This window comes from Falco rusticolus, chromosome 9, assembly GCF_015220075.1.
Source record: "Falco rusticolus isolate bFalRus1 chromosome 9, bFalRus1.pri, whole genome shotgun sequence".
NCBI classification, from domain to species: Eukaryota; Metazoa; Chordata; class Aves; order Falconiformes; family Falconidae; genus Falco; species Falco rusticolus.
The window spans coordinates 38,475,745-38,503,733 of NC_051195.1; the positions used below are offsets into that span (position 1 = coordinate 38,475,745).

A 27,989-nucleotide genomic window follows, 5' to 3' on the forward strand; every position below is an offset into this window, starting at 1 on the left:
CGTGTCGCCGGCGCCGCCATCTTAGGGGAGGGCAAAGCGGTGAGGGCGGAAAGGGCCGGGCTGCCACGGGGGAAGGGACGTGGCCGGGGTGCAGCCATGGCGGCGGCGAAGCCGGGGGCTACCGGTGGCAGCACCAACTTGCTCTTCTCTTCCTCCGCTACCGAGTTCAACTTCACCGTGCCCTTCATCCCGGTCAGCCAAGCCCCAGCTATCCCGCCAAGCCCCGCTCTCCTGGCAGCCGGTAGGCACGGCGGGGGGCGCCGAGGGGCGCCCTTGGGGAGGCAGGAGGGCGCGGAGCCCAGTTTGGCCGAGCCGAGCTGGGGAGCTTCTCCGGGCCGGGGCAGCGGGCCGCGGGGCCGGTGGGACCTCTGGGGTGCTGAGCCGGGGCGTGGCGAAGGTGCTGCGGGTGCGGCCGGGGTCTGGGCCGCTACGTGCCGGTGCGACTCTCCATCCCCCGCAGGCTCTGGGCCGGGCCGCGCTGCCCGCCGCCGGGCACTGGTGCTGCGGGAGGCCCGGCCGCTCGGGAGGCCTGCGGGCCGCTTCCCGGCGTGTGCGCAATGCTTACGGCTTCGGGGTCTAGCTCTGTGTCTGAGGAGGGGGGAGTGATTATCGTGCTTTCGGTTCATTGCTTAGCGTATTTGATTCGGCAGTTAAACTTTCCTTTCAGGTACTTAGTGTTTTCACTTTTTTTTTAAACTCCTCTTCCATGTTATCTTCTGTTTCGCTTGTGTGAAAATAGCGTGTTAAGCAGGTATCTTAAATTTTCTTGTCTAAGTAAACTGTGGTTTTAACATACTTTCATTCTAAAGCCATAATGGTTGCAGGTACATGCATGTGCAGCTTAAAATCTGATGCTCAAACAATTTCAGATAGAGCATTTCCAGCAAAATCCATTCGTTTCAGTCTGAGATTAAAGCCCTGAATATTAGAAGTACATCTAGAAATCAGATATTTTAAGCTTTACTGCATTTGTGCATGTTGAGTCCCAAATCCAACACTGTTGTATTTCTGAGCTGACAATTGTCAGCTAAGAGAAGTGTTAATATAGCTGGAAATTGGTGGAGTACCTCTCTGTAAGTTTAATAAAGTGTTTGCCAAGTATGGCTCTGAAATGTTTCTTTAGATCGATTGCCTGTCTTTGGGGGGAGGGTTAAAAGCATTAGAATAATATTTATATTTACTTGAGGTATCTAGGTAGCTGATACATTTACTATTTCCATTGTGCAATCCTTACTGTTTTTCTTTCTTGAGAATCTATGTTGGTTTTCATTTTTTTAAAAAAGTAACTTTTAAGTGCTAGCCTGGCTAGTAGCTTAGCACAGATGGCTGCCATGCGGCAATTTCCTGAAGGCTTCAAAGCTAGCCAGGGAGAAAATCTGCTGGGATTTCATTGATATGGTGAACAATATACTCTTCATCTCACTCAAGATTTGATTGGATGAAGATTCATACTTTTGCAATTGGAGTGAATTTCAGTGCCGAAGGTTGTGCCACATTCCATGTCTGTCCAAGTAAGGCCCATGTCCTGTTCAGTGTTCCATTTCTGTGGCCCATTGAACTCACCATTTGTCCAGCCAGCTGTCATAGGGATCTGGCTGGGTAGGACCGTTTTTGTTCGGGAATCAAAGTCGGAAACAAGAAGGAAGAAGCTCTTGAGTTTGAATTTTAAATTGTCTAAAATGTAATAGGAATTCATCTCGGGAATTGTTTGACATCTGACAGCCAACACTAGGAAGCTGCGTGCAGCCATAAATTTCTTGTATCTCCAAGAGAAAGTAGCAAGTGTTTTGTGCTTTGCAGTTTGATGATAGAAGGTACGTTCTGTGGCTCAGGTGTGGGTGAGGTAACAGATATGCTTACTGTAGATAGAGCGGGGTGTTCCCAATGAGGAAGTGGACTAATGTCACTTGTGGTTGTCAGGTGACAATCTGTGAGTGACAAGATTCCGCCTTACATAAGGAGAGATGTACAGGAGGCTGTCACACAGTCACTTTTGAAAAATACTGTTTTGTATGTGGGAAGAGTACTACCTTTGTATGTCAAAGCTGCAGACTCACGATATTTTTGAATCTGTATGAAGTACTTGTTTTTCTGCCGGTCTGTGCTTATGTTTGAACATAGTTTTTGCAGAATTAGGAAAAGGCAAATTAGAAAGTAATGTATGTGCTGGAGAAGTGTGTGTGTGTGTGTATGGCTGTATAATTTTTGTTTTGGCAGAACCCTTGTCAACCTTGTTTTGCAAGGAAAGATACAGTTAGACTAAATCTTTGAAACGCAGTTGAAATTGGAGAATAGTAGGTGTTTTGTGAACATGCAGTTGGTAAAGACCTTGAAAGCTCTTCAGCATGTTGTGATGTGTTTATTGTGATCAGATGGTGGTGGGGTGAATTGCTTGCTCTGCTACCAGGAAAGCTGAGAATTGACAGTGTGGTATGCAGTATGCTTCTCTCTATTCTATAATGGTTATGAAATGTGAAAGGAAGAACAATTTTACTGTTTAGAAGTTCAGACCTTTTATTTAGTATAAATGGCTATTGTGCTTGTAGTTGGGAGATAACCTGTAGGCCTGACTTCACAGTGGTTGCTTACAAATGACTTTAGTATTCTCCACGCGTTGGTTAACATGCATAAATTTTGGATTTTTTTTCCTCAAAGTGGGATGAAATGCTATAGGTGAAAGTAAGAGAAATTGATAAATACAGGTGATGCCTCAAATTGACACTGTCTGAAAATAATTGCTAAATGAGAGATGGTTAAAATAGTCATGGCAGCTGCTGCTTTTATGATTAATTAATTAGAACAGTAGCTTCCTAGGGAGATTGCTCTGTAGATTCCCCTGTGCTCCCTTGATGCTCTATATTAGTTATGTTGGCTGTGGATAGAGACATTTGTTAACGGCTGCTTGTAGCTGCAGAGGTGCTTGATCTCTCTCTTTGGCTGGGGACTAAGTAGGAGAAAAGCAATGATAGCTCTCTGGATTCTTCCCCGTGGTTTGGGGATTATTTGATTGCCAGAATAGATAACAATACACTTAGGACTTCTGCAAATTGCACTGGCTGCTTGCAAGGTGCTGTTCCCTTAGCAGGCAGACAGTGATGCTCAGAGCATCACAGGTTTAGCTGAGTTTACTGTTAGACTTATGATGATGACAAACAACTTTTTTTCCACTTGTTACTAGGTCACTGCAAAGCAGAAAGCTCTGATTGCCCAGGACCTGGTTTATATATTTTCTCAATGTGAAGAGGCAGTCATGGCCTTGTACCTTTCTAAGCCCTCTCCTAGAGTTATGCAGAATGGGGAATTATTTTTCCTCACCAGACATTTAGCTCTTGTGCCAGTCTAGAATCGGATTTTTAGAGAGAACTGGAGTAAGTCCTGCTCGCCAGATGACTTGGAGTGATGAATTATGGCTGCCTTGCAAATCAATTGAGAAACCTTGTGAGGGCTCCGCTGAAGGAGCGGGCGAGAATGGTTTGGTTAAGTAGTAGGTTTGGCCTATTTGGGAATGTCCTTAAGCTCTGCTTTTGAATTTGATCTTGGAAGTATAAAAATTAGAGCGTAAACCCATATGCTTAGGAACCCTGTTTCATGGTGAAAGGAAATAAACCAAGGCTGTTCTTGCATTCAGTGGGCATAAGGGAAACTGGAAGGGATTTTAGTGCCTTGGAAGCAGGGATCTTTGCCAGGCTGGCTTGGGAGCGTCCTGATGTCAGTCATACTTCAGTCTAACGTCAGATTTTTAATTTTTGTTGCTTTATTTGTGTAAACTGAGTAACTTTTATGGTCTGTTTAAAATGGTCTTGAAGACTCTCTATCTTTTTGTTTCATTTTGTGATGTGTTTAATCATCAAGGATACGTAAGCTTTGTAATCCTTTCGGCTTTATGGGAGCCAGCAGGGTTTTGATAATGGCTGATAGTGTTACAGAACGTTTTGACTACACAGACTTCACTGGTTTGAACCTCTCACAGTATCAGTAGTGATCTCTTTGTTTTTGCAGATGATTCTGCAGATGTTGGTGAAGAGGACAGCTTCTTGGGTCAGACTTCTGCCAGCCCCAATCCACCACAGACTTTCAACTATTTCTCTCAAGTACCTAGTAGCAGTGATCCATTTGGAAGTATTGGGCAGCCACCCTTAACAACTGTTGCACCACCAGTTGGAGCATCACCGTTCTCCAGGCCTCCAACTTCCCTTCCACTTGTATCTGGGTCACAGGATGGGCAAAATGCCTTTTCACCACATATTCCTAAGTCGCAGTCCTCTTACAGTGCACCACCTACTTCACAGGTGGGAATCACGGCTTATCAGACTCCTCAGCAGAGTTCTCCACCACCTGCAAATGTGTCTACTCTTCCCCAGGGAACATCTCAGCAGGGGTATAACCCTTATCGGCACACCACACTGAGCAGCAGAGCTAACCCGTACCTTACTCCACCACAGCTGCAACAGAGCCATGTGCCTGCTCATCCCCCATCCTCTGTACCACCTGTCCAGATGTATCAGACACCTCCAGGGTCGTTGACACAGGTATGTAAATCATTCCCAATGTCCCGATACCAGAATAAAATGATTTAAGTCGCTTTCCTCTTTGAATTGCATGTTGTATCTTCTGAAGATTTTTCTTCTCCCACCACAAAACCCCAGGAAAAGACTTGAACCATTTCTGATAGCAAAATCTTTTCACTAGAACTAGCCTAGAGCTGTTGCATTGGGAAAACTTTCTGATCTTTGAAGTGAGTGTACCCTGAGGCTGTAGCTACCTGAGCCTCTGGTGTCAGAAACAAAACCAGGTTGTAAACTTCTGTTGCTCTCTTCTGTCTCTTGCCGAGTTTGCTGCCATTTCAGCTGTGCTGCTGCATTGTTTCTGCCTCTGCTATAAATTGGGTCATTCAGCTGATTGCAAGATATGGGCTAAAGATCTCTTTTCAAGCTGATTTTGCTGGTGAAGCCAGCACTTTTTGAAATTATCATCTAAGTCACATTAAATTGTCAGCAAACCCTTTGAAACATGTCAGCTGAGGATTTTGTGTGATATAAACCATTAATCTCTGTTCTTTTTACCTTCACAGCAGCATTATTACAGTGTGAACGGGTTAGTAAATAACCTGATAAATTTTCCTTGAAAACAACAAAAATGGTTTTTATTTTCTCTGAGCTATTGCTATGTTGCTGCTGTTGTGAATAAAGAATAGAAAGATTATATAATGACAAAAAACCATAGGAAAGGCAGTAGAACCTAAACAATCTGGCTTATATATTAAAGAATTTCAGCATTTCTGTTTGCTTGATTTTATATATTGTACAATATATTAGTTTTTTTCTTTTTTTAAATGTATTGACCAAAGCAGTTGCTGCTGCTGACATAACTTGCTTTTAGTTGTGCTGGGGTCTTTGTATAATCTGCATGAAATCAGCTTTAGGTAGGCTATAGTCCCTTTCAAAATCTATTACTTTTCTTACATCACTGAGGCTACATTTGCATTTGAAATCTGCCTGTCCTGATAACTTTGCAGGAAGACAGCTATTACTGAAGTGGCCACTTGTTGAAATTGACAATCTTTGTGCAAAAATGTAATTATGTCTAAATGAATAATGAGAAGAATGAGTTTTTATTTTCATGCCAGATTTGGTGGCTGTAAGAAATAAACTCAGCCTGTGTTTTGAAAATTTCAGAGAATATTTTAAATCTTACTGGTTTTAGATAGTCAATGTCTTAGACCATAACGTTTTTTACCAGTACTTGTAGGAATGAAATTCGCATCCTGTCTCAAATTGAAAAGGTATAAGTTTTCTAAAACATGATGAAGTGGACAACTTACCTTTCATTCTAGAAATGTTATAGGCAATGTTCTTGAGGAGGTAAAAATGTTAAGAATTAAGGCTCAGAGTGTTCTCTTGGAGCAAAACATAGATCAGTTCTGTAAAAACTACGTGAGACTGAGGTAATGAGCCTGCATGTGTTTTCAGTTTCCACAGCCTCAGTCACAGGTCCGAGCTCCCAGGCCTGCAGGCCCACTGGTCCAGGCACCTCCAGTTTTGCTGCAGAACCAATATGAACCAGTTCAGCCGCACTGGTTCTACTGTAAGGAGGTGGAGGACAAGCCAGTATGGATGCCGTTCAGCATTCTGGATTCTGCAAAACTAGAGGAAGTCTATAATTCTGGTAAGTTGTATCTTACTCAAGAGGTAAACAGAAGGACTAGAAAGAAGATACTAGAGTAATGCCTCTCACTTATGAGCGTGTGGTATGGCAGTAATAAGTAATGTTAAAATATATCTTGAAGATTTACTTTGTGCCACTTCATTTATTTCACTTACATTGTCTGCTGTTTGATGCTGTCAGTGTTAAAATGTACCATCGCATTTTCACATAGAACTTCTAGTTATCTGTGTCTTAGTTGCCTTTTTGTTAAACTCTGTCAGCTCTGGAACAAGTATTCATATTTGAAAGTTGTTCAAAGCTTTTTTTTGTTGTGTACAGAGTATGCGGAAGCATTTTAGAAGCAACAGAATGCTTGCGTGATATTATGAAGCTTCTCTTCCACGGTAGAACTGTCTGTCTTGGCCTAATAGTCATCACGGAAGTGACAGGGGCTGGGGCAAGAGAGAATTGTATGTGTTGGTATTGTAACCGAGTGTGACTTTTGTGTCGTAGTCCAGCCTGATCCTGAGAGTGTGGTTCTAAGCACTGATGGGGGACGCTATGATGTATACCTGTATGACAGAATAAGGAAAGCTGTTTACTGGGAAGAAGAGCCTTCTGAAGTGAGACGGTGCATGTGGTTTTATAAGGGAGACAAGGATAGCCGGTTTGTGCCTTACACTGAGGACTTTAGTGATAAGCTAGAGGTTAGTATTACGTTTACATAAACTTCAAAGAACTCTCAAGTTCTTCGTGTGTGTGTGACCTTGGAAATACTTCTTTGTGTTTCATTAAAATGATTTCCAGAGTGTGCTTTCTGGAATTCAAGTCAGCAAATCCTGAAAGGGGAGTGGCTTGAAGGCCACTCATGCATAGGTCCTGCACCACTGTGACCTAAAATCAACTTGTGTAGTGCTTCACATGACACTTCTGTATAAGTTATGTAAATTATAACCTTAATATTACAGGTGATGCACAAGGCCAAAAAATAGTTTGCCTGAGAAGGCATGCTGATTTTCTGTAACTTCTTCACTGTTTCAGGCAGAATATAAAAGGGCTGTAACTACAAATCAGTGGCATCGGCGACTTGAATTCCCAAATGGGGAGACAATTGTTATGCATAATCCCAAGGTAATAATTTTGGCAATTGGTTCTCACAGAATTCATTAAGGGTGAATGAGCAGATGGATGGAAGCATAAATTGAATGCAGTCTAGGAGTCTTGCTTTAAATGTACTTGTTGATTGTTTTGGATGTGTCTGCATTAAAGATGATAAAGTTTATAGACCACTGAACTCCTGCTTGCTTCAATGTGCTGTCACGTGATTAAAAAGCAATGCTTTCTGAAACCAAAGAAGAAGGGTTTGCATAGTAAATATTTCAACTAAGTGTAACTGGTAGTGAGTGGGAGGCAATTTGATTTAGTTTAACCTCAGACAGTCTGTGCCAAATGGAAGGTAATTTAAACTAAGACCTTTCATGTGGAGAAGAGCATTAATCTAACTATAAGGTAATTAGTTTGTGTATTTAAGCTATAAGAAGTCTTCCACTGCAACTATTTTTAGGCCATAGTTAAGTATAGCTAAAAAAGCTTTAGTTACTCTAAATACTCTGTTAACAGTCTGTTGTGATTAAAACATGGACTTCAGCCTTATTGACTAATGCTGTTAATTATTCACTTATCACAGATGCAGTAATTAATAAATAAAATAATCCAAGAGCCAGAAAGGATCATGGTTGCTCCTACTCTAAGCACTTCTTAATGCTGGTGAAGGAGTTCTGTCCAGTAAAAAGCTGGAGAAGGCATGCTTAAATCACTTGGCGTCATAAATATGAGTTGAGACTATAGAGTCAGTGTCAGTCTTGTAAACAGCTGTACCGCTGAACTTGCTTTCTAGGGTTTCTGGGCTACTTTGAATGTCATTGTCCTTCCCTGAAAAGCACTGCTCCCCCCCCCGATAGAATAATTGTAGACAGGGGTAGCATTCAGTTTCCTCATATAAACAGTAATCTGCTGGGGAAGAGTGGATACTGGGGTCTAGGAAAGAGGAACTTGAATAATACTTGTCTGAGGAGTTAAAAGTGATAAGAATTACTGAGTAGGCCAGATTCTTCAACTAGTAGTTGCTTTTGTTCAAGATGTCTGGTTGCTTTTCACGCTAATGAGAATCATCTGCATTATTTTGGAGTCTAGTTTTAGTGAAGCTGTCACTAGGGGAGAGCCCTAGGGTTTTCTAAGGCTGTTTTTTTGCGTATGTGCTAACTGAAGGAAACAGTTGAGTCTCAGATGCAAGGTAAAGCGGTCAAACAAGGAGTATGTTATACATGCGATGCTTTTAGATTAACGATATGGATCATAAGGGTTTTTGTGTTTATAATTGTCCAATGTATTTTTTTCAGGTCATAGTTCAGTTCCAACCTTCTGCCACACCAGATGAATGGGGCACCAGTCAAGATGGTCAGACAAGACCAAGGGTTGTAAAACGTGGAATTGATGATGACCATGATGAAATTCCTGATGGTATGTGGTTACTGTACATGGGTCTGCACCTTGAGCATTTGCTTCGGTTCTGTGCAAAAGTTGGATGATAGTGGATGGAGTGGCAATGCACTGTTGATTTCATCTAAGGTGTCTGAAAGAGGTTAGCTGTTTTGGGGCTTTTTTTATATCAAAGGGGTCCTGTGGGCTATATTCTCTCCTGAACCATGTTATGTAATAGGCTTTATAAAACAAGTATATCTTAAAGTTGCTTGACTCTAAACCTCACCACCGCAGTACATATTGATACTGTGATATTTTTATCCACCCTCCCCCTCTTCTTTTTCTACAGGAGAAATGTCCCAAATTGACCATCTGGTCTTTATGGTTCATGGCATAGGTCCCGTATGTGACTTGAGATTTAGAAGCATTGTTGAATGTGGTAAATTTTCATTTGTTTAATTAACAGTTGTATTCTTAACTGTTTAAATGTCAGTCTCTATCATATTCAGATAAGCATTTCTTTTTTTTCTTTTTTTAAAAAAAGTCTCTAATGTTAAGAAGTTCAATTTCTGGTAGAATTTTTCCTAAAAGCTGAATCTGTGTTTTGTCAGACTTACAGCTTTAACTGTTATTAGTTAGTCCTCAATATCAGACTTGCAGAATGCTGTGGGTTTTGTGGTGTGGTTGTCTTTTGTGGTGCGGCTGTATGTGTTGTGTGGTGTGTGTGTGTGGTGGTGTTTGTGTGGGGTGTGGTTTTATTTGCTTTTATCTTTTTGGTTTTTTTTTTAAATACACTCCAGTCCAACAGAGTAAATTAATAAGGCCATGTCTGGTCATGGAGTAAAAATGCATTCACTGTGAGAGAAACAGAAGCTTGCTAGGAAATAAACTTTTTTAAAAATATGTTTTCTTATGGTTAGAGGAGTAATAAATGAAAAGATTTTTCCACTTTGCAGTTTCCTTCGTTTGTATTTTGACTATGTCTGAAATTGGAGTGGGAGGAAAAAAAAAATTGTAATTGTGTATTACGTGAGTACTGCTAGTATTGAATTTCCATTACTTTTCTCTGCAGTTGATGATTTTAGGACTGTTTCTCTGAAGCTGTTGCAAACTCACTTTAAGAAATCTTTAGAGGAACGTAAAGTGAGCAGGGTGGAATTCCTCCCAGTTCACTGGCACAGTTCTCTGCACGGAGATGCAACAGGTGTAGACAGGTGAGTATATTGTTTAATGTTGAGAACTTTATACAAGCTACATCTTAACAGTTTTTGTAGAGTGGATAAAAGGAGCAGTTAATGTGCTCTTTAGGCTAGATAAATGTATGACTGGGTTACAAAAGATAATTGGGGTTTTTTTGTTAACGTTTTGAGGAATATAGGGGAAGCTGGAAAAGCATGTGGAGTATTTTTTTGTTGTTGTTGTTGTTTTCATGACACTGAGTGACGGGATACATATCCACACATGATTTTTCAGTACTGCATTGATACAGGATGATGAGTGAGTATGTAGAGATAGCAATTTTAAGTATGAGGTGGTGAGCATGGAGATGTATTGTCCAGCAACAGGTGTGTAGTTTAGAATGGAGTTTCTCCTGTACCTTCCTGCAGTCCGATTGAGTGTCCCACTGGGAGACATCAGTGTCTTCTTTCTGAGAAAGGCACTGAGCCCTCTCTCCAGTCCTAGAGTAGTACTTGAATTACCATTAGGCGGTTGAGCTAAGATTTTTTTAAATTTTTTTTTATTTGAAACGAAGTATCTGCATTTGGGTAGGAGTGTTAAGGCATTTTAAGATCTATTTTAAGATCACTTCTTGGTGCCTATCCCTTTGCTGTCACTTGACATTTCAAGCTGTTTTCTCTTGCTCAAAGATGGGGAAGTAGAAATTGTGAGGGTAGCAACCTGTACCGCTTATCTAGCTCAGTCAAGTCATATTGCTTTCCTAGACTCTTTGTCTTTTATTTGCATTTGAATGCTGCATTATCATGAGGAAGGATCCTTATTCTGTTAATCAAACCAGGCAATGCTAACTAAGGCAGTCTCAGTTCTCTGGCAATTCAGTTGCAGCTGTCTTAATTTCAGGCAGGCGGATGGTGATGCCAAGCTTTTTCTTCAAAAAGAGAGTATTACGTTGCCCGTTACCTCAAATTCACCTTCAATTTTTATATGCAAGTTCTTTTTCTCTTCCACTTCGACCAATCTGCTCATGGAACTTCCCTGTTACTATATGAGAGCAGTGTTGGAACAGAGGAGAGATCATTTCAGGCATCCCTTCAGCCTGGAGAGAAAAAGAGGAGTTGTATCTCTCTGGTACATACAACCAGCAGATCGTGCTCATGTATGAATATGCAACAAGGCCAAAAGGCTGTATGTTCATTTTTTTAATGGGTGTAGAGACCATATCTGTAGTATTTACATTGCAGTTCTACTACTACCTGTTATTTCAAAAGTTAAGAAACTTCTTACCTGCATTTCTTTAAAGGCATTCATGCTTCTAATGATTTTGTGTTACTAGGAACATAAAAAAGATCACTTTGCCGAGCATTGGACGTCTGCGCCACTTCACCAACGAAACGCTCCTTGACATACTGTTTTACAATAGCCCCACCTACTGTCAGACGATTGTGGATAAAGTGGGGATGGAAATGAATCGTTTGTATGCACTGTTCATGAGTCGCAACCCAGACTTCAAAGGAGGAGTCTCTGTGGCTGGGCACAGTTTAGGTAATCATCTTACAAACTGATCTGGGATAAAACCAGTGTTTGTACGCTTAGGGAAATGGGACCTTCTTTAAGAAGCATAATTAGCTGGTAGGGTATGGCTGTCTTTCAAAATATAGTTGACTAAAAGTCAAATAGCTCTCAATAGCTAAGTTTATCAAGCTCCAAGAGAAGAGTAGTACTTCGTGAATGTGTGGATTTCCCTCTACCCCCCCACCCCCCCTTTAGTTTCCTTCATGAAAACTTACTGTCTAATTTGTGTTTACAAGTTGACAGGTTATCTTGTATCCTGTTAGGTTGGTAACCTCTGTGTCTCAGAACCATCACTTAGCAAAAGGAAGATAATTTTTTGGAACACAAGATAAGTGTTATAACATACAACATACTGGTTTAGGCTGGAACTTTTCCTCCGGTTTGGCAAGCAGCCTAAGACACTTAAGGAAAGACAGTTTAATTGTGGCAACTACAGAAATCATGAGTGGGGTTAAAAAAAAAAAAGTTTGGCTTTTGCTGAGAATGATTGTGTTCAAGGTAATATATGGGCATTTTAGTTTCAATTCAACCATCTTTTTTTGATCAATCTGTATGTTGATATTAGTATTGCATATAAATCTTGCTTGGGATTTAGGGACAGGAAAATCTGATATTTTTCCCAAGGCATCCTTTAATTCCTGTTTTCAGGTTCCTTAATTCTATTTGACATATTGTCTAACCAGAAGGACTTGGCTTCATCAGTAAATACGGGACCATTCTCTGCTGTTAATGGGACTGTAAAGGATATGGCTGTTCATGATAAACAGGTAATTTGCATGCTGGTCTTTCCAGGCAAATAGATCGGATATTTTCAGCAGCTTTTCCTTAAGTTTTCAGGATTTATTAGCTGAAACACAGCTGTGGGTCCTGATAGTACATTTTAACGTGTTAATGGAAATGTGCAGTTTTGTAAATATTGTCAGTTCTCAGGACAAACTGTTTGCTTCTCTCTCAAATTCCAGGTAGGTCAGTAATGGGATTTGATTGTGAACATTAGCTTTGACCCTTACGGACATGTAACTTGGTCTTAACAGTATCTGAATGGTAGGGGGTATGTGTAAGAGGGAAAGAATCTGTCTGTCTTCAGGCTAGAAACGGTGACCAGTTTGATGAGTAAAAGGAAGTATTCCTGAGTGTTGAAAAGCTCAAGAAACCTTTTGCATCTCTTAATTTTTAAATATATATGTTGTTGGCCTATTACTAGTGGAAAGTCTGTCAGTGGTCCTCAAACTATGGCCCGCAGGCTGGATACGGCCCCCAGGGTCCTCAGTCCAGCCCCTGGTATTTACAGAACGCCCCTGCCCCGCCGGGGGTTGGCAGGGGAAACCAAGCAGCCACAGATGATTGCCTGCCACTTCATCCGCGCGCCGGCCCCCTGTTTAAAAAGTTTGAGGACCCCTGGTCTGTGTCTTGCTGTACTAAAAATGGGCATAAATTTACAAAGCTTACATAATAATGTTTTTAAGAGAAAGCAATTAAACTTGCTTTTATATGCTGCATGTTGGTTTTTCACCGTTAGATTATGTGATTCTGTTTCTATGCTGTTCTGTTAAGATGACTGAAGATACGAGTTCCTTGGGCTCCTCAATTACTACTTCTGGTGATGACCTTTGTGAGCCTGAAGTAGATGATGATGTTCCTACTTTGCAGAAGACTCTGGAAATGCTTAGTTTGTCCGAGTATGCAAGCACGTTTGAGAAGGAGCGAATTGACATGGAGTCTCTGGTACAATAATATTCACTTGACTTATGGGGATTCCCCAGGGTATGGAGGCTTATGGTTTGGGTTTGGTTTTTTTGGGGGGTTGGGTTTTTTTCTTTTTTTTTCCTTTGAGTTTAGTGAGTGTACCATGAAGCATGAAAGCAGTTGCAAAGGCAAGAAAATGCCTGACATGAAGACTAAATGTTACATGACTTTTTTTGGGGTGTGGGTGTGTTTTGTTTTGTTGTGGTTTGGTTTTTTTTTTTTTTTTTGTTCCCACAGTGCATGCACCCTCAGTTATGGTAAGGCACTTTGTATCATATCTTCTTAAATTTTTTGTAACTTTAGCTTTGTAAAATGTCTTACCTAATTCTTAATCATTGCCAATAAAAGATTGTATATGTTACTAGAGAAGCTACGAAGTATACTTTGGTGTGTGTGTTATTTTGTTTTTGTTTTTTAGCTCATGTGTACAGTTGATGACCTGAAGGAAATGGGGATACCTCTTGGACCAAGAAAGAAAATAGCTAATTTTGTAAAAGATAGAGCAGCCAAGCAGGTAAATACATCTTTCAGGAATGAAATAAAAAGTTGTTAAGTAAATGTATCTGATTTCCTTACTGTGGAGTAACCTTTATTCTTGAATGCACTTGTCAAAGTTCTTTTAATGTATCCATGATGTTAACAACTGTGAAATAAACTTTTTTTTTTCCCCCCGATTTTGAAATTTTTCTCAAAAGGAACAAAAGAAAACAGTAGCAGAGAAGAAAGCAGTGCTAACTGCCACACTCCAAACTCAAGAAGATGCTCAGAAAGCAAAAGAGACAGTTAGTTCTGTCTCCCCTTCAGAGTCTGGTCAGCAGCAGTCAAAGAGGAAGCTTCCAGTTGGTGCATCTGTTTCTTCTGTGAACATTGACTATGAGTATTTTGAAATTGGAACTGGCCAGGTGAGAATACATAACTTAAATGGTTCATTTGGAACAATGCTGTCGTTTTGCTTGGTTTTATTTTTTTTTAAATGTTGATTACAAATTGACTTTGTACAACAATCAAGGGAAGTAGCACAGAAGTTACGTCTATGTAGAACTTCACCCTTTTGGCAGGAGGGAGGGCTGGCAGAGTGGGTTAGATTACTGAAAAGCAAAACTTATTATAACAAGGATGCTACTACAAATCATTTTTTACCTTTCATCAGTGAGTGAGCTGTAAACACTGTTCTGTTCCAGAAGCAGAACTATGTGAATGCCATAATATTGAATGGTTCTGTGGCACTACAGTTAACATGGTAGCCTAAATTGATCCATTTCTGTTATGTTTAAGTTTTGCTTCAAGCTTAACTTAAAACCCAAACCTCAAAGAGTTCCTGGTTTAAATGTATGTTTGTTTGTTTTTTTAGTTTTTCATACTTCTAAATTTTTCTTTAAAATTTTTTTAGTATTTTTAGTATTAATATGTGCTAGTACTATGGTGTTATGGAAGAGGGGAATGCAGCTGAAGCTTCCTGGAAGTACTGTAAGCATGTGGTTGATTTAATACACAACTTGTTTTTCCTTCCTAGCTTAGCATTATATTAACTAACCTGAGAGATGATGTATCTGACTTCTGTCTGGCAGGTTTCTGTGGTTTACAGTGCATTGGACTTTGAACCAGATATTTTCTTTGCTCTTGGTTCTCCTATTGGTGTGTTCCTTACTGTGAGAGGTGTGGAGAAGATTGATGAAAACTACAGGCTTCCTACCTGTAAGGGGTTCTTCAATATCTATCATCCAGTGAGTAAGCACTACTTTTGAGACTTGATTTTAGTTGATGCAGATGACGACAATGCAGAATATTATGTTCTAAACTGAGTGTTCCACCTCCTGTTCCCCTACGTACGTCTCCCAAAACACCTTTGTTTAAAAAAAAAACAAAAAACAAACCCTAACTGAAATACATGTTTCAAGTACTTGTGATCTTTACTGCAAAAGTGAGGTAGAGCTGGCTGTAGGTTCCATACCGAGCATTCTAGGTATGGGCTGGCTTGACGATATTTGCCCTGTTCGTTTTCAGAGCTTAAAGAACTTTTGGGTGAGTTTGTGTTGGGTTTTTTTGATATTCCCCCCCCCCCTCCCCCATTAATTTCAAGCCACTCTTGTAGATTTTTATAGAGTGTATATAAGCTGTTTACAGGACTTTCCTGAGTTTCCAGTTTAGATTTTGGGATGCATAGGAATCCTTACAGGCTTTGCAGTGCATCCACTACACTTGTACTCTCCCCATTTTGTTTAACAATTACAGTGACATGTTGGTAGAGGTCATTGGAGTGCAAGAAAATCTTGCTGCTCTCACGGTTGTGTTTCTTATTTAGAATCTGTGTGTAGGAGAACAAGACCTAGGTAGTTAATGAACTTACCTAATTTTGCATTAAACTAAATGGTCATGGTCTGAGTTTCTGTAAACTTAAATAGAACAGAATTAAAAAAATGTTCCCTATTAATCATAAGTGGGGATTTTTTTAACTGAAATGTGATAATCAGAATAATTTCTAAGATAACTAAATGTCAACGTATTGTTTCTTAACAGCTTGATCCAGTAGCTTACAGGTTAGAGCCAATGATCATTGAAGACACGGATTTAAAACCAGTTCTCATTCCGCATCATAAAGGCAGAAAAAGACTTCATCTGGGTAAAAAGAAAACTTATTTCATATATGGATCTCATTCCTAATTTACTCAATTGATGCATTAGGATGCTGTAAAGTTTCAAGAAACTAGAGAATATTCCTGGATATCTGACTCCATGTTTTTCCTAAACATCAGAGGGCATTCCTCCCAGCCCCATAAGCTGGGCATTTGCAATTGCATTCACATGTACTAATCCTAATTTCTCTAGATTTGAGCTTCTAATTATCAAAGTTCCATTTAACAATTGCTGTACATCACCTGTTCACCTTAATTTCTAGGATGAAGTGAAACAAAGTAAATGTACTGATTTCTTTTATCTTGTCCCCAGTGACCACCATGAAGTGTTTAACCATTATCTGTTCAGTATTGGAAATGTTGAGGAAAAAGGTGGTTCCACAGCCACTGTTGGGCATTGTTGCTCACAAGTACACATGAGATTAATGTGCTATACTTAAATCTGCATATTTGATAAGGAGAGTCAGTTTTGCTGTTCAGTTGACAGTATTACTCTTGTACAAAAGTTCACAGAGCCCTCCTGAAAGCCTGTTTTCAGGCACTTGGATGGAGTAATTCTGCAGCATCTGTAGTTTGGAATGTTATGTTATAACGAGTCTGCTTTCCTAGACTAGACAAAGTACTTGTTAAGGAATATTTTAGGTTACAACTCTCAAAAAGTGTATATAGTAAAGGAGAAAAATATGGTCTGTTGCTCTTGATTAGTTTTCCTTTGCAGGTGAATGTTCCATGGAATAGCCATAAGCCTGGATCTAACAGACCCATGTGGTTCTAACCAGTTGTTAAGAGCTCTCCTTCATTCCAAGTTTCTCCACCAGTATTGAATGGCAGCTTGGTTACCAGTGACACAGTTACTGAGCTGTAGCAGAATTACAGGCTGGAGTTGTCTGAGAGAGCTTCTTGAAATTCACTGCTACTGCAGGAGACATGAGCAGCTCTTCTGGTCTCTTCTGCTGTGCTGGAGTTTGAAACTAGTCTTGCTGTACTTCTCCTTTAGTGTAGGGTGTTAAGAGTGATTGTGGGTGGTGGTGGTGGTGTTGAGGAATTGGCTGGTGTAGCTATTTTTGTGGATGCTTCTGGATTTGGAGGTGGTTGGACTGTGTCATATGCTAGTAGGTTTTAACTCATTGACTCTTTCAGAGAGAAATCAACTCTGTATTAATTACATTTCACCTGATCTTTTTGAATAGAATAGAAAACCAAAAAAACACACATTCGTGACATAGCAGACCTGTTTCTCCTAACAGTTGGGATATTTGTTGAGCACTGTTTCATCATTCTGGTTTTAGTTTATCATTTTAAATTCCTCTACTATGACATGTTCCTTTTTTTTTTTTCCTTAGAGTTGAAAGACTCTCTCTCTCGAATGGGATCTGATCTGAAACAGGGTTTTATTAGCTCTTTGAAGAGTGCATGGCAGACCCTTAACGAATTTGCACGTGCTCATACATCTTCAACTCAGCTACAAGCAGAACTGGAGAAAGTAGCTAACCAAATTAAAGAGGAAGAAGAAAAGCAAGTGGTAGAAGGTTTGTGGACTTTTTTTTTTTTGTAACTTACTGATCTCAGATTAGTAGAAACTTGAGTATACTAATGGTTGCTTGCATTTGCTTTTCCTGACACTGTTAAGGAGGCCTCTGTGCTGGATGCCAGGTGCTTACAGAAGCGGTTCTGTCAGTGCCTTCCGCAGTGGGGCAAGGGAGGGGAAATACAACAAAAAGCTTGTGGTCGATATAAGGACAGGGAGGTCACTTACCAACTACCCTCCCAGGCAACACAGACTCAACTAGGGGAAATTAGTTTAATTTATTACCAATCAAATCAGAGTAGATAATGAGAAATCAAACTAAACCTTACCGTGCCTCCCCCCCGCGCGGCCCTGGGTGCCTGCAGCACCGTCCCTCACTGCTCTCACTCCTCTCTCCACTGCTATTGTTCCACAGCAGACTTCCACACATCCCCACCCCCTTTCTTAAATATGTTATCCCAGAGGTGCTGCCGCTGTGGCCCATGGGCTTGGCCTTGGCTAGTGGCAGGTCCATCTCGGAGCCAGCTGCCACGGGCTCTGCTGGACATGGGGGAAGCTTCTAGCAGCTTCTCCCAGAAGCTGCCCCTGTAGTCGCCCTGCTACCAAAATCTTGCTGTGCAAACCCAATACAGGAGTATTAACATTAAATGCAAGATCTGCTTCTGTGGGGTTTTGTGTTTTAGGAAAGGAAAAGTTAACAGCTTTTATTAAAGGATATTTTAGGCTTGAGTTTGTATAACCTTTCAGCTTTGTGTTGGAAGGGTATATTGCCAGCTCAGTTATTTCCTTTCCTCTCAGGGCAAACTCATACAAATAAATATTTGTGAGATTTATTCAGTAGTAGTTTGAGTTTTTTGGGTGAGCTAAGACACGTTTAAGTATGTGCCCTAATAGAAAAAATGCTGTTGAGAAAAATAAAAGTTGGATATAAATATTACCTCTAATGATACCAAGGGCAAGCTTCTTGGCAGTGAATTATCTGTTGGTGTTTAGTAGTGCTGGCTTTAGCTATACTTACAGAGACAAAACATTCCTCCCAGTTTAAATAGGGGGTAGTGACTGACTGTATGCAAGGGGGCTGTAAAAATACATTTTTTCGGGTTATTTGCTTTGTGGAAGACTGGATCTGTCTATGCATAAACAGTGGGGCTTGTTTTTAAAATTGCTCAGCTACTACTTTGTGAGCTATTCTTCAAGCAAACTCTGTTTAAACTGTTAGGAAAGAAATAAGCCTATAGTTCCAGTCATCTTTCTGAATTATGCAGTAGTGTCAGTTGAGGCCTTGCTGCAAGCACCTGGAGACTATAGCAGGGAAAACCGGTGATATTTCTTGATTATAGTCAAGCAGGCCGTGCTTGAAAATGATTTAAGATTTAAACTCTTCAATTTTAGCTGAAAAGATCACTGAAAGTCCAGACCCTCCAAAAGATGAGGATTTTTTAGTGAAGGTTGGAATGCTAAATGGAGGACGTCGTATTGATTATGTTCTACAAGAAAAACCAATAGAAAGCTTCAATGAATATCTTTTCGCTTTACAGAGTCATTTGTGCTACTGGTAAGAGGAAATACTCTATAAATACTGCTTTCCTGATGTAACTATATGTCCTGAAGTGGTAAACGAATCATTACTAACATTTATATTAGTCCTATTGCCTGTTGTTTATCTGTGACCAATATAATAGCTAGAATGTTTCCTGCCTCACGTGTTTTATAAGGAAAAGTCAGGTGATCTCTGTCAAAAATCACACCCTAGTGTTTCCCTTCAAGTACGTTTTGACAAAAATAACTGAGTTTATATACACAGATCTATTTTTTTCAGGCTACTGATTTGAGAAGTTAAACATTGCCAAAGGACCAACCAATTACAAAGCTACCAGAACAGTAGTTGCTGCAGTGGTTGATGGATATGCATATCACTTAAGAGACCTGAGTTTTCTGGTTCTTTGTAATCTTTTGAAGCATTTGGAAAAGATGACTGTTGAGTTGGATGCAAGATCCTCACCACTTAATGGCTTCTCATTTGAAAAGATGTTGCCTTCCCACACAAGCATACTGTAAAGACAAATTTGTTACACTCTAGAAGCTCAAGTGTTACATAATTGAGATGGTTTGAATATTAAGGTAAACAGGACATAATGACTGCCCAGGAACGTCAGTCTCTGGCTGTTGTATCTAGATGTCACTACTAGCTAAGCTAATTTCAAAACAAAATTCTGTGGTAGCATGAAGTAAACAAATCTATTGTCCTGTTTACTGTAAAGACATTGCATACTAGTCTCTTAAACTTTGACACACACACAGCTTTAGCTACAATTATTTGCAGAATAGGAGAGCTCTGTGAACATTTTGACACCTGTAGTTTTTCAAATAAAACTATTCATGAAGCAGTTGTATTAGACTACAGTGTGTAGTAAAACTTTATTACCTCTTCATTTTGGAATGACATTGCTGGATATTGATGCTCTGCTCTCAAGCATTAACAAAAAAAAAAAAGGAAGAAAAAAGGCACAGTGGAACTTCCTGTAGATCTGGATGGTTATGGTTCACCGTGCTCATATGCAGAACAATTTTTAGAACAAGAAGCAGAGTTCAGTGTCATCATATAGTGAGAGCTATAGTACACCATTGCCTTATCTGGATTTACTACGTTTTTTAAAAAAGTACTTACATGTTTTAGATGGAGATATAATTCCATTTATAGGAATAGCAGTAACTATTGATCGGTTGTATTTGCCCTTATTAGTTGCTCTCTTTTTCTTTTTTTCGGTATGTCATTGTATAAGTTTTATTACTGTCATGAAATTAAGTGCATATTAAAATACACAAGATATGGAATGGTAGAGCAAAGAATGTGTAAACTGTATTTGGCAAAATGACAACACACCTTATATTTATATATAAATAATGTACACACCTCCAACATAAGGACATGGACCTGTTGGAACAAGTCCAGGGGAGGCCACGAAGATGACCGGAGGGCTGGAGCCCCTCTCCTACCAGGACAGGCTGGGAGAGCTGGGGTTGCTCAGCGCGGAGAAGAGAAGGCTCCGGGGAGACCTTAGGGCAGCTCCCAGCACCTAAAGGGGCCGACAGGAAAGCCGGGGAGGGGCTTGTTACAAGGATGTGTGGCAACAAGACAAGGGGGAATGGCTTTAAGCTGAAAGAGGGGACATTGAGATTAGATACTAGGGAGAAATTCTTCCCCCTGAGGGTGGTGAGGCGCTGGCACAGGCTGCCCAGAGAGGTGGTACGTGCCCCATCCCTGGGGGTGCTCAAGGCCGGGCTGGATGGGGCTGGGGGCAACTGGTCCGGTGGCAGGTGTCCCTGCCTGTGGTGGGGGGCTGGAACTGGGTGATCTTTAAGGTCCCTTCCAACCCAAACCGTTCTGTCGTTCTATGATAGACAAGCTGGGTGTCAGTTGCTGAGCTGTGCAGAACAGTCTGGGCGAGGGAGGCACGACTAGTCTTGTTTTGAGTTTAGCAGGTGCCGGGCAAGTGGTGCTCTACGCTGCTTTTGAAGGTTTTGATTTTCAATACCTAATAATTTTCAGAAGAAGGCATTTTTCCAGAGTATTAAAATACGGAATTGAAAGCATTACCTGAAGGATCGTATAACGTCGATATTGCTTACGTTGTTTAAGATCAGTAGCTGCCAGGCAAGGGATTATCCAGGCTGCAGTGCTGGCTGTGCCCGCGCGGCCGAGCCTGAGCCCTGGCAGGGCTCCCCGAGCGCTCGGTGGCCCAGGGTGCCAGTGCTGCTGTGCAGGTGGAAGGGGAGCCACAGGGAGTTCTTCTCCAGAAGGGGCAGCTGATCGTGCCCAGGTTTTTAAAAACTTTTTACCCATAGCTTTCTTTTTTTGTCATTCAAGGAAGATAAGCACGATGCTTATGCTTAATGATCTAAATGTGAGAATGTGGGTTTGTTGGGTTTTTTTTGGAGGGGGGTGGTGGGGAAAGCCTTAAATGAAACGCGTTGTGTGTTAGAGAGAATATAGGAGCTTCCGTGTTGATCCTTCTGCTTGCTTGTTTGCTTGGGCGTTTAGTAGTGGAGGCCATCGAAAAATGTGGTCGCTATCTCTAAGCTCAATTGTGGAATGTATCTGTGGTATCTTAGCTTGCACATTTCAGTCTGTACTCGTGTTCTGTGGATGCTGTTCCTCACGTTTAAAGGATCACAGTTCTGACCATCTAAATCTCCTTTACTGTCTCCTATGGCATTTCTTTTAAAAAGCACAGGAGCTACCCTTATCCAACAATTCCAGATTTGGAACTTTGTTACAATTCACCTGTTTAACTTTGTTATTTTTACAGTGGTTGTTTGTTTGATACATTTTGGTATTGTTTGTTTGTATTTAAATAACGTTTTATAGATGAATAAGAAAATTAAGTATGTCCATGTTAAATTTACATTCAGATAGCCTAAATCTTTGATTTCAGAAAGAGGAGGGAAAACAGCAATTTGGTGGAATCATGGCACTTCGATTATATTAATACCAGAATTATCTGAGAACTTCCTTACTTCCTAGTGGTAAGGAAGAGAGGAATGCTATGGGTGTTTAATACAGTTTGTTTACAAGAAAGCGCCAGCTGCTTAGGAGAGAAGAATTAGAATATTGCTGATAAACCTTGCAAGGCTAATTAACATTGAGCTAATAGATGTAGCGGAGCAAGTAAGGGAAGAAAGCCTTGACAAGCAGAATGTTTTCCGTGCTGAATATAATCAGGAGCTCTCTGCAGACAAAAAGTGACAGATTATTTGAGGAGATTTAAGCTAAATGAATAATGTCAAAGTGTATAGAAAAGGGGAGTTTGAGTTGCCATGTAGTAAGGTGGGGAGGAAAAGGCAGTAGAAAAAGGTAAATGCATAAGCTAGGGCTGTGAGCAGAGATAATGCAAAACTGATGAATTGTAACTTGAAGTTAGTAGAGGTAAGGCTGTGCGCCTGAAAGATTAAGTACTGGGACAATTGGTTCTGTGAACTTTTTAAGAGAGCTGGAATGGGACGAAGTGTGACTTAAAACAATTAGAACATGGACCATACTAAAATAATGCTTTTTAATTATGATTTTGAAATTATGTTTTTAACATTTTTCATAGGGGATCTGAAGACACTGCCTTGCTGTTTCTCAAAGAAATTTACAGGACTATGAATATCAATCCTGAGCAGCCACAGCATTGATGTATAGAAACATGAATTTGTAAGTTGATTCTAACATAACTTACGTACTTATATCAAGTTCAGCTGCAACTTAGATGCCTTTACTTTCCTCTCTTCCTCTGAAGTTTAAATTGTGGAGCAGGCAGCCGCAAAGTGGCAGTTTGATTGCAAAACCAATTTCTAGACTTAAAAGCAGTGGAAGTCATCAAGTTCTTCTCCACTTTGTTCCCAAAAGATATCTGATGTTAGAGTTTTTGGTATGGGGTAATAATTGTCAGTGCAAATATGTAAAAATGACTCTATCATGTTTCTCCCCTGGTTCAGTTGTTCAGTGAATGTTCAAGTGTAGGAAAACTTAGTGATACTGGATATGATGAAACTTCATTTACAGTACAGTAGATAAAGAACATGAACAGTGTTCCCCTGTTGTAATGTCCATGTTGTTGTATTGTTTGACCAATTGTGCACGTGTATGCCAGGGAAGAAGTTTATTGTCTTCTAAGAAGGTGTTAAACATTGGTATTGATTAATTACTAAATAAAACCTCTCTATATGCCAGTATTTTATCATCTTTGTATAGCTTAAGAATTTCAGTAGAACAAATGAAACGGTATATCATGGAGGTTGGTTCACTTTGAAAAGAAATTAAATACATAATATAATTGAGTATCTTAAATATGAAATATACTTGCAGTTATTTTTATTTTAAGATAAGTATTTCCTAACTGAGGATCTGTATTGTACCACTGGATGTTGTAGAAGAGACTGTATTCTCTTTTGAGAGGCAAGGAGGAAGAAATACGCATCTTGCCTTTTTGGAATCGTTCATCAGGGTAGTTTCTCATATATTTCTCCATTTTTCAGAAGAACTCGTAGTGTCAAGGTACATAAATACCCAGTATGAAGAGAAATACTTGACATTTCAGAGGAATATTCTCGATATCTTTAGCTGCTACTGTAAAGTTTTAGTAGTCTTTTGTAACAGAATGCTTCTGAATGCAGTGGATAGCATCTTTTTTAAAAATGAAATGTCGTATTTGATCAAACGCCTTTTTTTCTGTGGGTTTTTTTGGTGGTTTTTTTTTAGCATGGCCAAATAATAGGAAAAAGGCACTGTTTGGCTGCATGTCTCTGACAGTGGTGTATCAGTTACCACGATGGCTTATGCAGAGTCTCGAGTCATAGGTGCAGATTTTTTTTCCTCTGCTTTTATTTCTTTATGACTGCTTAGAGTGAAATTGTATGAAGCTTATGGCTACAGAAGTAACTCACAATCTCATTGTGGGGGGAACAGGATGTGATAATTTATAACCACAAAGTGGGTTTGTTGCTTAGCTTCAGCAGATGCTGGGATAACTATATTTTTTATTGAGAACTACACAGTCGTAGGACGTTTTAGCAGGATGTCATGCAACAAAGCATAGTCAAGGGAGTCTATGTGATTGTAATACCGTTCGGATTTGCTCAGAACTCCTCTCGGCACCTGAGTGACCGACAGCATTTGAGCCTAGGATCCAGATCCCAGAGGCTTAAGTGGGAGGGCAGTTAAGGCCCACTGAGATGCACTTAATGACAAGTGGTATTTTGGGAAGGCTGCGCACTACAAGACCAGGATCCTTTTTACATGAGAAGAAATGTCCCTACATATGCTGTGTAAAATATTGCCACGTAAGTCTCACAGCAGGGAAAAGGAAAAGTCTTTCCCAGTGTTAGACAGCAGTCAGGTAGGGTTGCCATGTGGATTTTTTCTTTTTCTTCTTTTTTTCAAGACCTTCAAATGTGAAGGGTGGCAGTGTGATGGTAACGGATTATCCAGCAGCGCCTATGACAGAAACATCCACTTACCTGTCCAGAGTAGATTATCTGAAGAAACAACCTCTGTTTGTGGGTTGCTCAAAGGAAAGAGTAAATGCCAAAGGTGTAGCTCTGGTGTCCTCTTTATACTTTCCATGTTAGTTGATTTGAATGCTGAGACCTCACCACTTCCTGCTTTGATGTGCGAAGCTATCTCTTGCTGTCCAGTTCAGTTTCATGTACCTGCTGTCAGCACAGGGAAAGAGACCGGCTCTAGCGGCCTGCTTGCCTCTGCTCAGGAGTGTTGATTTTGTGGGGCTGTTGGCCAGTGCAGATCCCTTTAACTTCGTGGTAATTTTGGAGTGGATAAAAAATTCAGCAGAGGCAAACTAAGGGAGGAACTAGATGCTTGGTTTTATCTCTGCTCTGAACCAGCTGATTGTTTGGCCAACTCCCTCAGACAGAAAACAGTGTTCTTAAAACAAGCAGAAGAGCACAGGTGGCCCCTGTGCTTCATCATACGGGGGATGAATTTTTGAAAGCAAAGAGGGTCCATTGACACGTGGCATCTGCTGCATAGCGTGTTTGTGTAGTGTTCTGTCTTGGGAGGTTTTTCTTGACATCTACTGGTAACTTACTCTTAACTAAATCAAGTCAGTAGTGTTAACTGTCTTGGTTAAAATTACATACGAGAAGAATTCGTTGCACTTAAAATTGGTGAGTAGCTACCAGAACCTGTTTATTTCTACTCACTGATAAAATAGTACAAATGGTATTAAAACCTCCTGAGTTCGACTTCTGTTTTGTATGAGTGACTTGATTTAGCTCTTCTAGATAACCTTGAAGCTGTTCTTTGTGAAACAGTAATACAGGGTTTCATGTAAACAATGTACAACAGTGCTTGGGACAATTTTAACACAGAAATGGAAAAATTCATTTCCTGTATCGATTTTTTTTTTTTTTTTTAAATGACTCTTGCAAATAAGAATTTTTTCCTTTTTTAGTAAAGCGTAGCCACCTCTAGCATCTTATTCTTTTTATTAGATTGGCAGGAGTATCTTTCACTGTGTTGGTTAGAAGATTTTAAGTCACTATGCACTCTGTTATTCTTACTTTACAGCTCTGTTTAGAGGGGCCTGGTGGCGGGAGGAGAATGTACCAGCATATTAAACCAGCATATTAAACCTCGGATATATAGACTATTGCTGCTTTATTTTATTTATCTCTGTTTAGTGTAGGATAATGTATTACCATAAGTTAAAGAATCAGTAGCTAATTAAAATGTATAGTGAATGACATCCTATGAGCAGTTGTGAGCTCCTTTTGCTTGTACTTGTCAATTTGTGTCCACAAAGAATATATTTCAGGAGCTTAATGTATTAAAAAAATTATAAAAAAATGTGTATGGATGTTTAGATCTATTTGAGTCCTCTTGAAACTGAATGTTGGCATATTTAATTTTGTTTTCTACTCTTAAGAATAGAAAACTTGATATATTTTGTATTTCCCATGTGTACATATTCTGTTTTCTCTGTACAGCCATACCTGTTGCTCCGACAGACCTGGTGAAAAATGCTTTGAAGAACATCTAGTATTTTCATAGTTACAGATGACAGGATAAGCATTAGACTTGTTTTATGTCAGTCCAGAACTTGCTCAGATTCTGCCTTCTTGTGTCACTTCAAGCAAACTTAAATTTTCAGATGATCAGCACGGTCATTGAAGAGATGGATGGAATGACACAGTCATGATCTTAAAACAGTTTTAATTGTACAGTTGCCACGTATAAAGTGGTCGCCGAAGAAGTGGGGTTTTTTGGTATGCAAATCGTTACTTCTTTCCTTCAACTATCCTGTCCCAGCTGGCTGTCAAACACGCTTTGCCTGTCAAGGCAGCATATTCTTATTAAAAAGGACTTGTTGAGAAACAGCAATAATCTGCTTTTCTTGACATGTTTGTTGGTCCATCTTTTAAACATAAAATGTGAACTGTTTTTATAACCATCTTTAATGCAGATCACACAAAACAGTTCCTATGTACTAAAAACTAGCAACCAGAATAATTTTCTTACTATTGTAAGTGTGATGGAGATTATTTTGTAAAGACCTTTTTAAGCCTCTGTTAAGAGTTTTATTATGGAGTTTTTTGAAGTAAAAATGAACCTTTGACTTTGAAACTGTTAGAAGTTTGTTATAGCTAATTCAGTGTTCACATTTCCTGAAATGAAGAACAATTCAAAATAACATTTTGGTCTGGAAATTAAGGTAATTTTAGCGAAACTAGGCTGCAGTTGTGAGAACTAAAATATTTACCTTGACCTTGCAGTTTAATATCTCAAAGCAGTTGATGTAAATAGGGGAATCTGAAGCTTATGGGTGCTGGATGATAACCTAGTTCCAGATCTGCGATCCAGACTCCATTTTCGTGTAATGAAGTTGAGATGAGTTGGGTAGTATGAAATCCTTTGAATTCATGTCTCTGAATACTGAGCTTCTGTGGCTTTCCTCTGGCTTACATACAAATTGTGACTTTTCTTAATATTAGTGACTTAACCTTACTACTGACTGTTTGCCTCTATTATTGCAGTAAATGAATTTTGAAATGCAGTATGGTGGGTTTTTTTTCCCCTTGGTGTATGTAAAATACACATTATTGTGTATATATTTTGGTTATTATAATTAAAAATTCCTTACTTCAAGCAGGTCTTCACAGCAAAGTTTTGTTTTTCATCACAGAAAATAGGTTGGAAAGGACCTCTGGAGAGGTTACTTAGCCACTCCTGCCTCAGGCAGGGGACTTTTAGGGCCATGTTCAGGGCTGGAGACCCTGCACCTCTGGGGCCCATTATAACATTTGACTGCTGTGACTGCAATTGTTCTAATACACAATTGGAATTTCCCAGCTGGATGGAGCTTGTGGCTGTTGCCTCTTGCCCTTTCTGCATCTTAAAAATAATGTCTCCATCTTCTCTTGTCCTCAGTTATCTAAAAGTGACGATACAGTAAGATTTTCCTGTTCGGCTCTCAAGACTGAACGCTTTCATTGATATCTTCTCGCAGGCCATGTGCTGTGATAGTGTACTTAATCTTGGGACTTTTCACTGGACTTGCTTTTGTTTATCAAAGTCTGTCTTGTCCTGGGAAGCAAGTTTGCCAAAGGAAACTTTTTATCCAAAGCAAATGTATTTGTATCTTTGTAAATTAATCTCTGAAGACAAAAGTTTTCTAAGCTCTATGGGCTGCTTTGTTAGCCAGAATACAAATAAACTAAACAAAACAAAACAAACCCCATAAACCACAACATCGTAAATATGATAAAGTGGGAGGTTATACATTTATTATTCAGTGTTGCACAAAGCTGATAAATACAAGATGAAAATGCTTAAGTAGTTCTGATGGTGTCTTGTTCACTTCTGGTTTTTGCTGTAAAGCCCGAGGGGCTCCGATACAGCCCCGCGGGGGGGAACAGCAGCACCAAGGAAGAGTAAAATTTTATGGGTGTGTGAGAAGTGTTGTTGCACGGGGGCCCTGGCTGGCTAGGAGCTTACTTTGCAATGTAAGGATGCACAGGAGCCTAGTGCAGGTGTGTAGGGACCATCTGGGGCTGAGAAATGGTTTTGGGAATATAGTAGAAAATCAGTTCTTGTTGTATAAATGAAAATTTGACTGCAACTACAGTAACTAGCACTTCTTGCATCTTAAAAGCAAATGGAAGTTCAGATGTTAATGAAGGAAAAATGACAGCTTAACCAATGA

General features: G+C 39.9%; 1 protein-coding gene across 3 annotated transcripts; it reads left to right on the plus strand.

Moving 5' to 3' along the window:
• The first annotated feature begins 57 nt into the window (after positions 1-57).
• LOC119153316 (SEC23 interacting protein) lies at positions 58-27,979 on the plus strand. 3 transcript variants are annotated; one of them, XM_037399599.1, is made up of 19 exons: positions 58-241; positions 4,000-4,529; positions 5,970-6,165; positions 6,658-6,851; positions 7,186-7,275; positions 8,544-8,664; positions 8,975-9,064; positions 9,698-9,839; positions 11,138-11,346; positions 12,025-12,143; positions 12,931-13,101; positions 13,541-13,636; positions 13,818-14,024; positions 14,691-14,846; positions 15,640-15,742; positions 17,099-17,284; positions 18,676-18,838; positions 22,380-22,480; positions 25,774-27,979. In XM_037399599.1, exons 1-18 carry the CDS (start codon positions 97-99, stop codon positions 22,459-22,461), a joined length of 3,000 nt encoding a protein of 999 aa, XP_037255496.1. In that variant the 5' UTR covers positions 58-96; the 3' UTR covers positions 22,462-22,480; positions 25,774-27,979. The 3 variants fall into 3 exon arrangements, with proteins under 3 accessions (XP_037255496.1, XP_037255498.1, XP_037255497.1); XM_037399601.1 differs by lacking the exon at positions 25,774-27,979 and adding an exon at positions 25,355-25,766; XM_037399600.1 differs by lacking the exon at positions 25,774-27,979 and adding an exon at positions 24,210-25,216.
• The last annotated feature ends 10 nt before the right edge of the window (positions 27,980-27,989 follow it).

What these genes read in the sequence shown, in the direction of transcription:
- LOC119153316 (XM_037399599.1), top strand. Translation starts at nt 97, where the DNA reads ATGGCGGCGGCGAAGCCGGGGGCTACCGGTGGCAGCACCAACTTGCTC. An exon ending in CTCCAGGGTCGTTGACACAG is followed by an intron (nt 4,530 to 5,969) that starts GTATGTAAATCA and finishes ATGTGTTTTCAG; the next exon opens with TTTCCACAGCCTCAGTCACA. An exon ending in CCATGATGAAATTCCTGATG is followed by an intron (nt 8,665 to 8,974) that starts GTATGTGGTTAC and finishes CTTTTTCTACAG; the next exon opens with GAGAAATGTCCCAAATTGAC.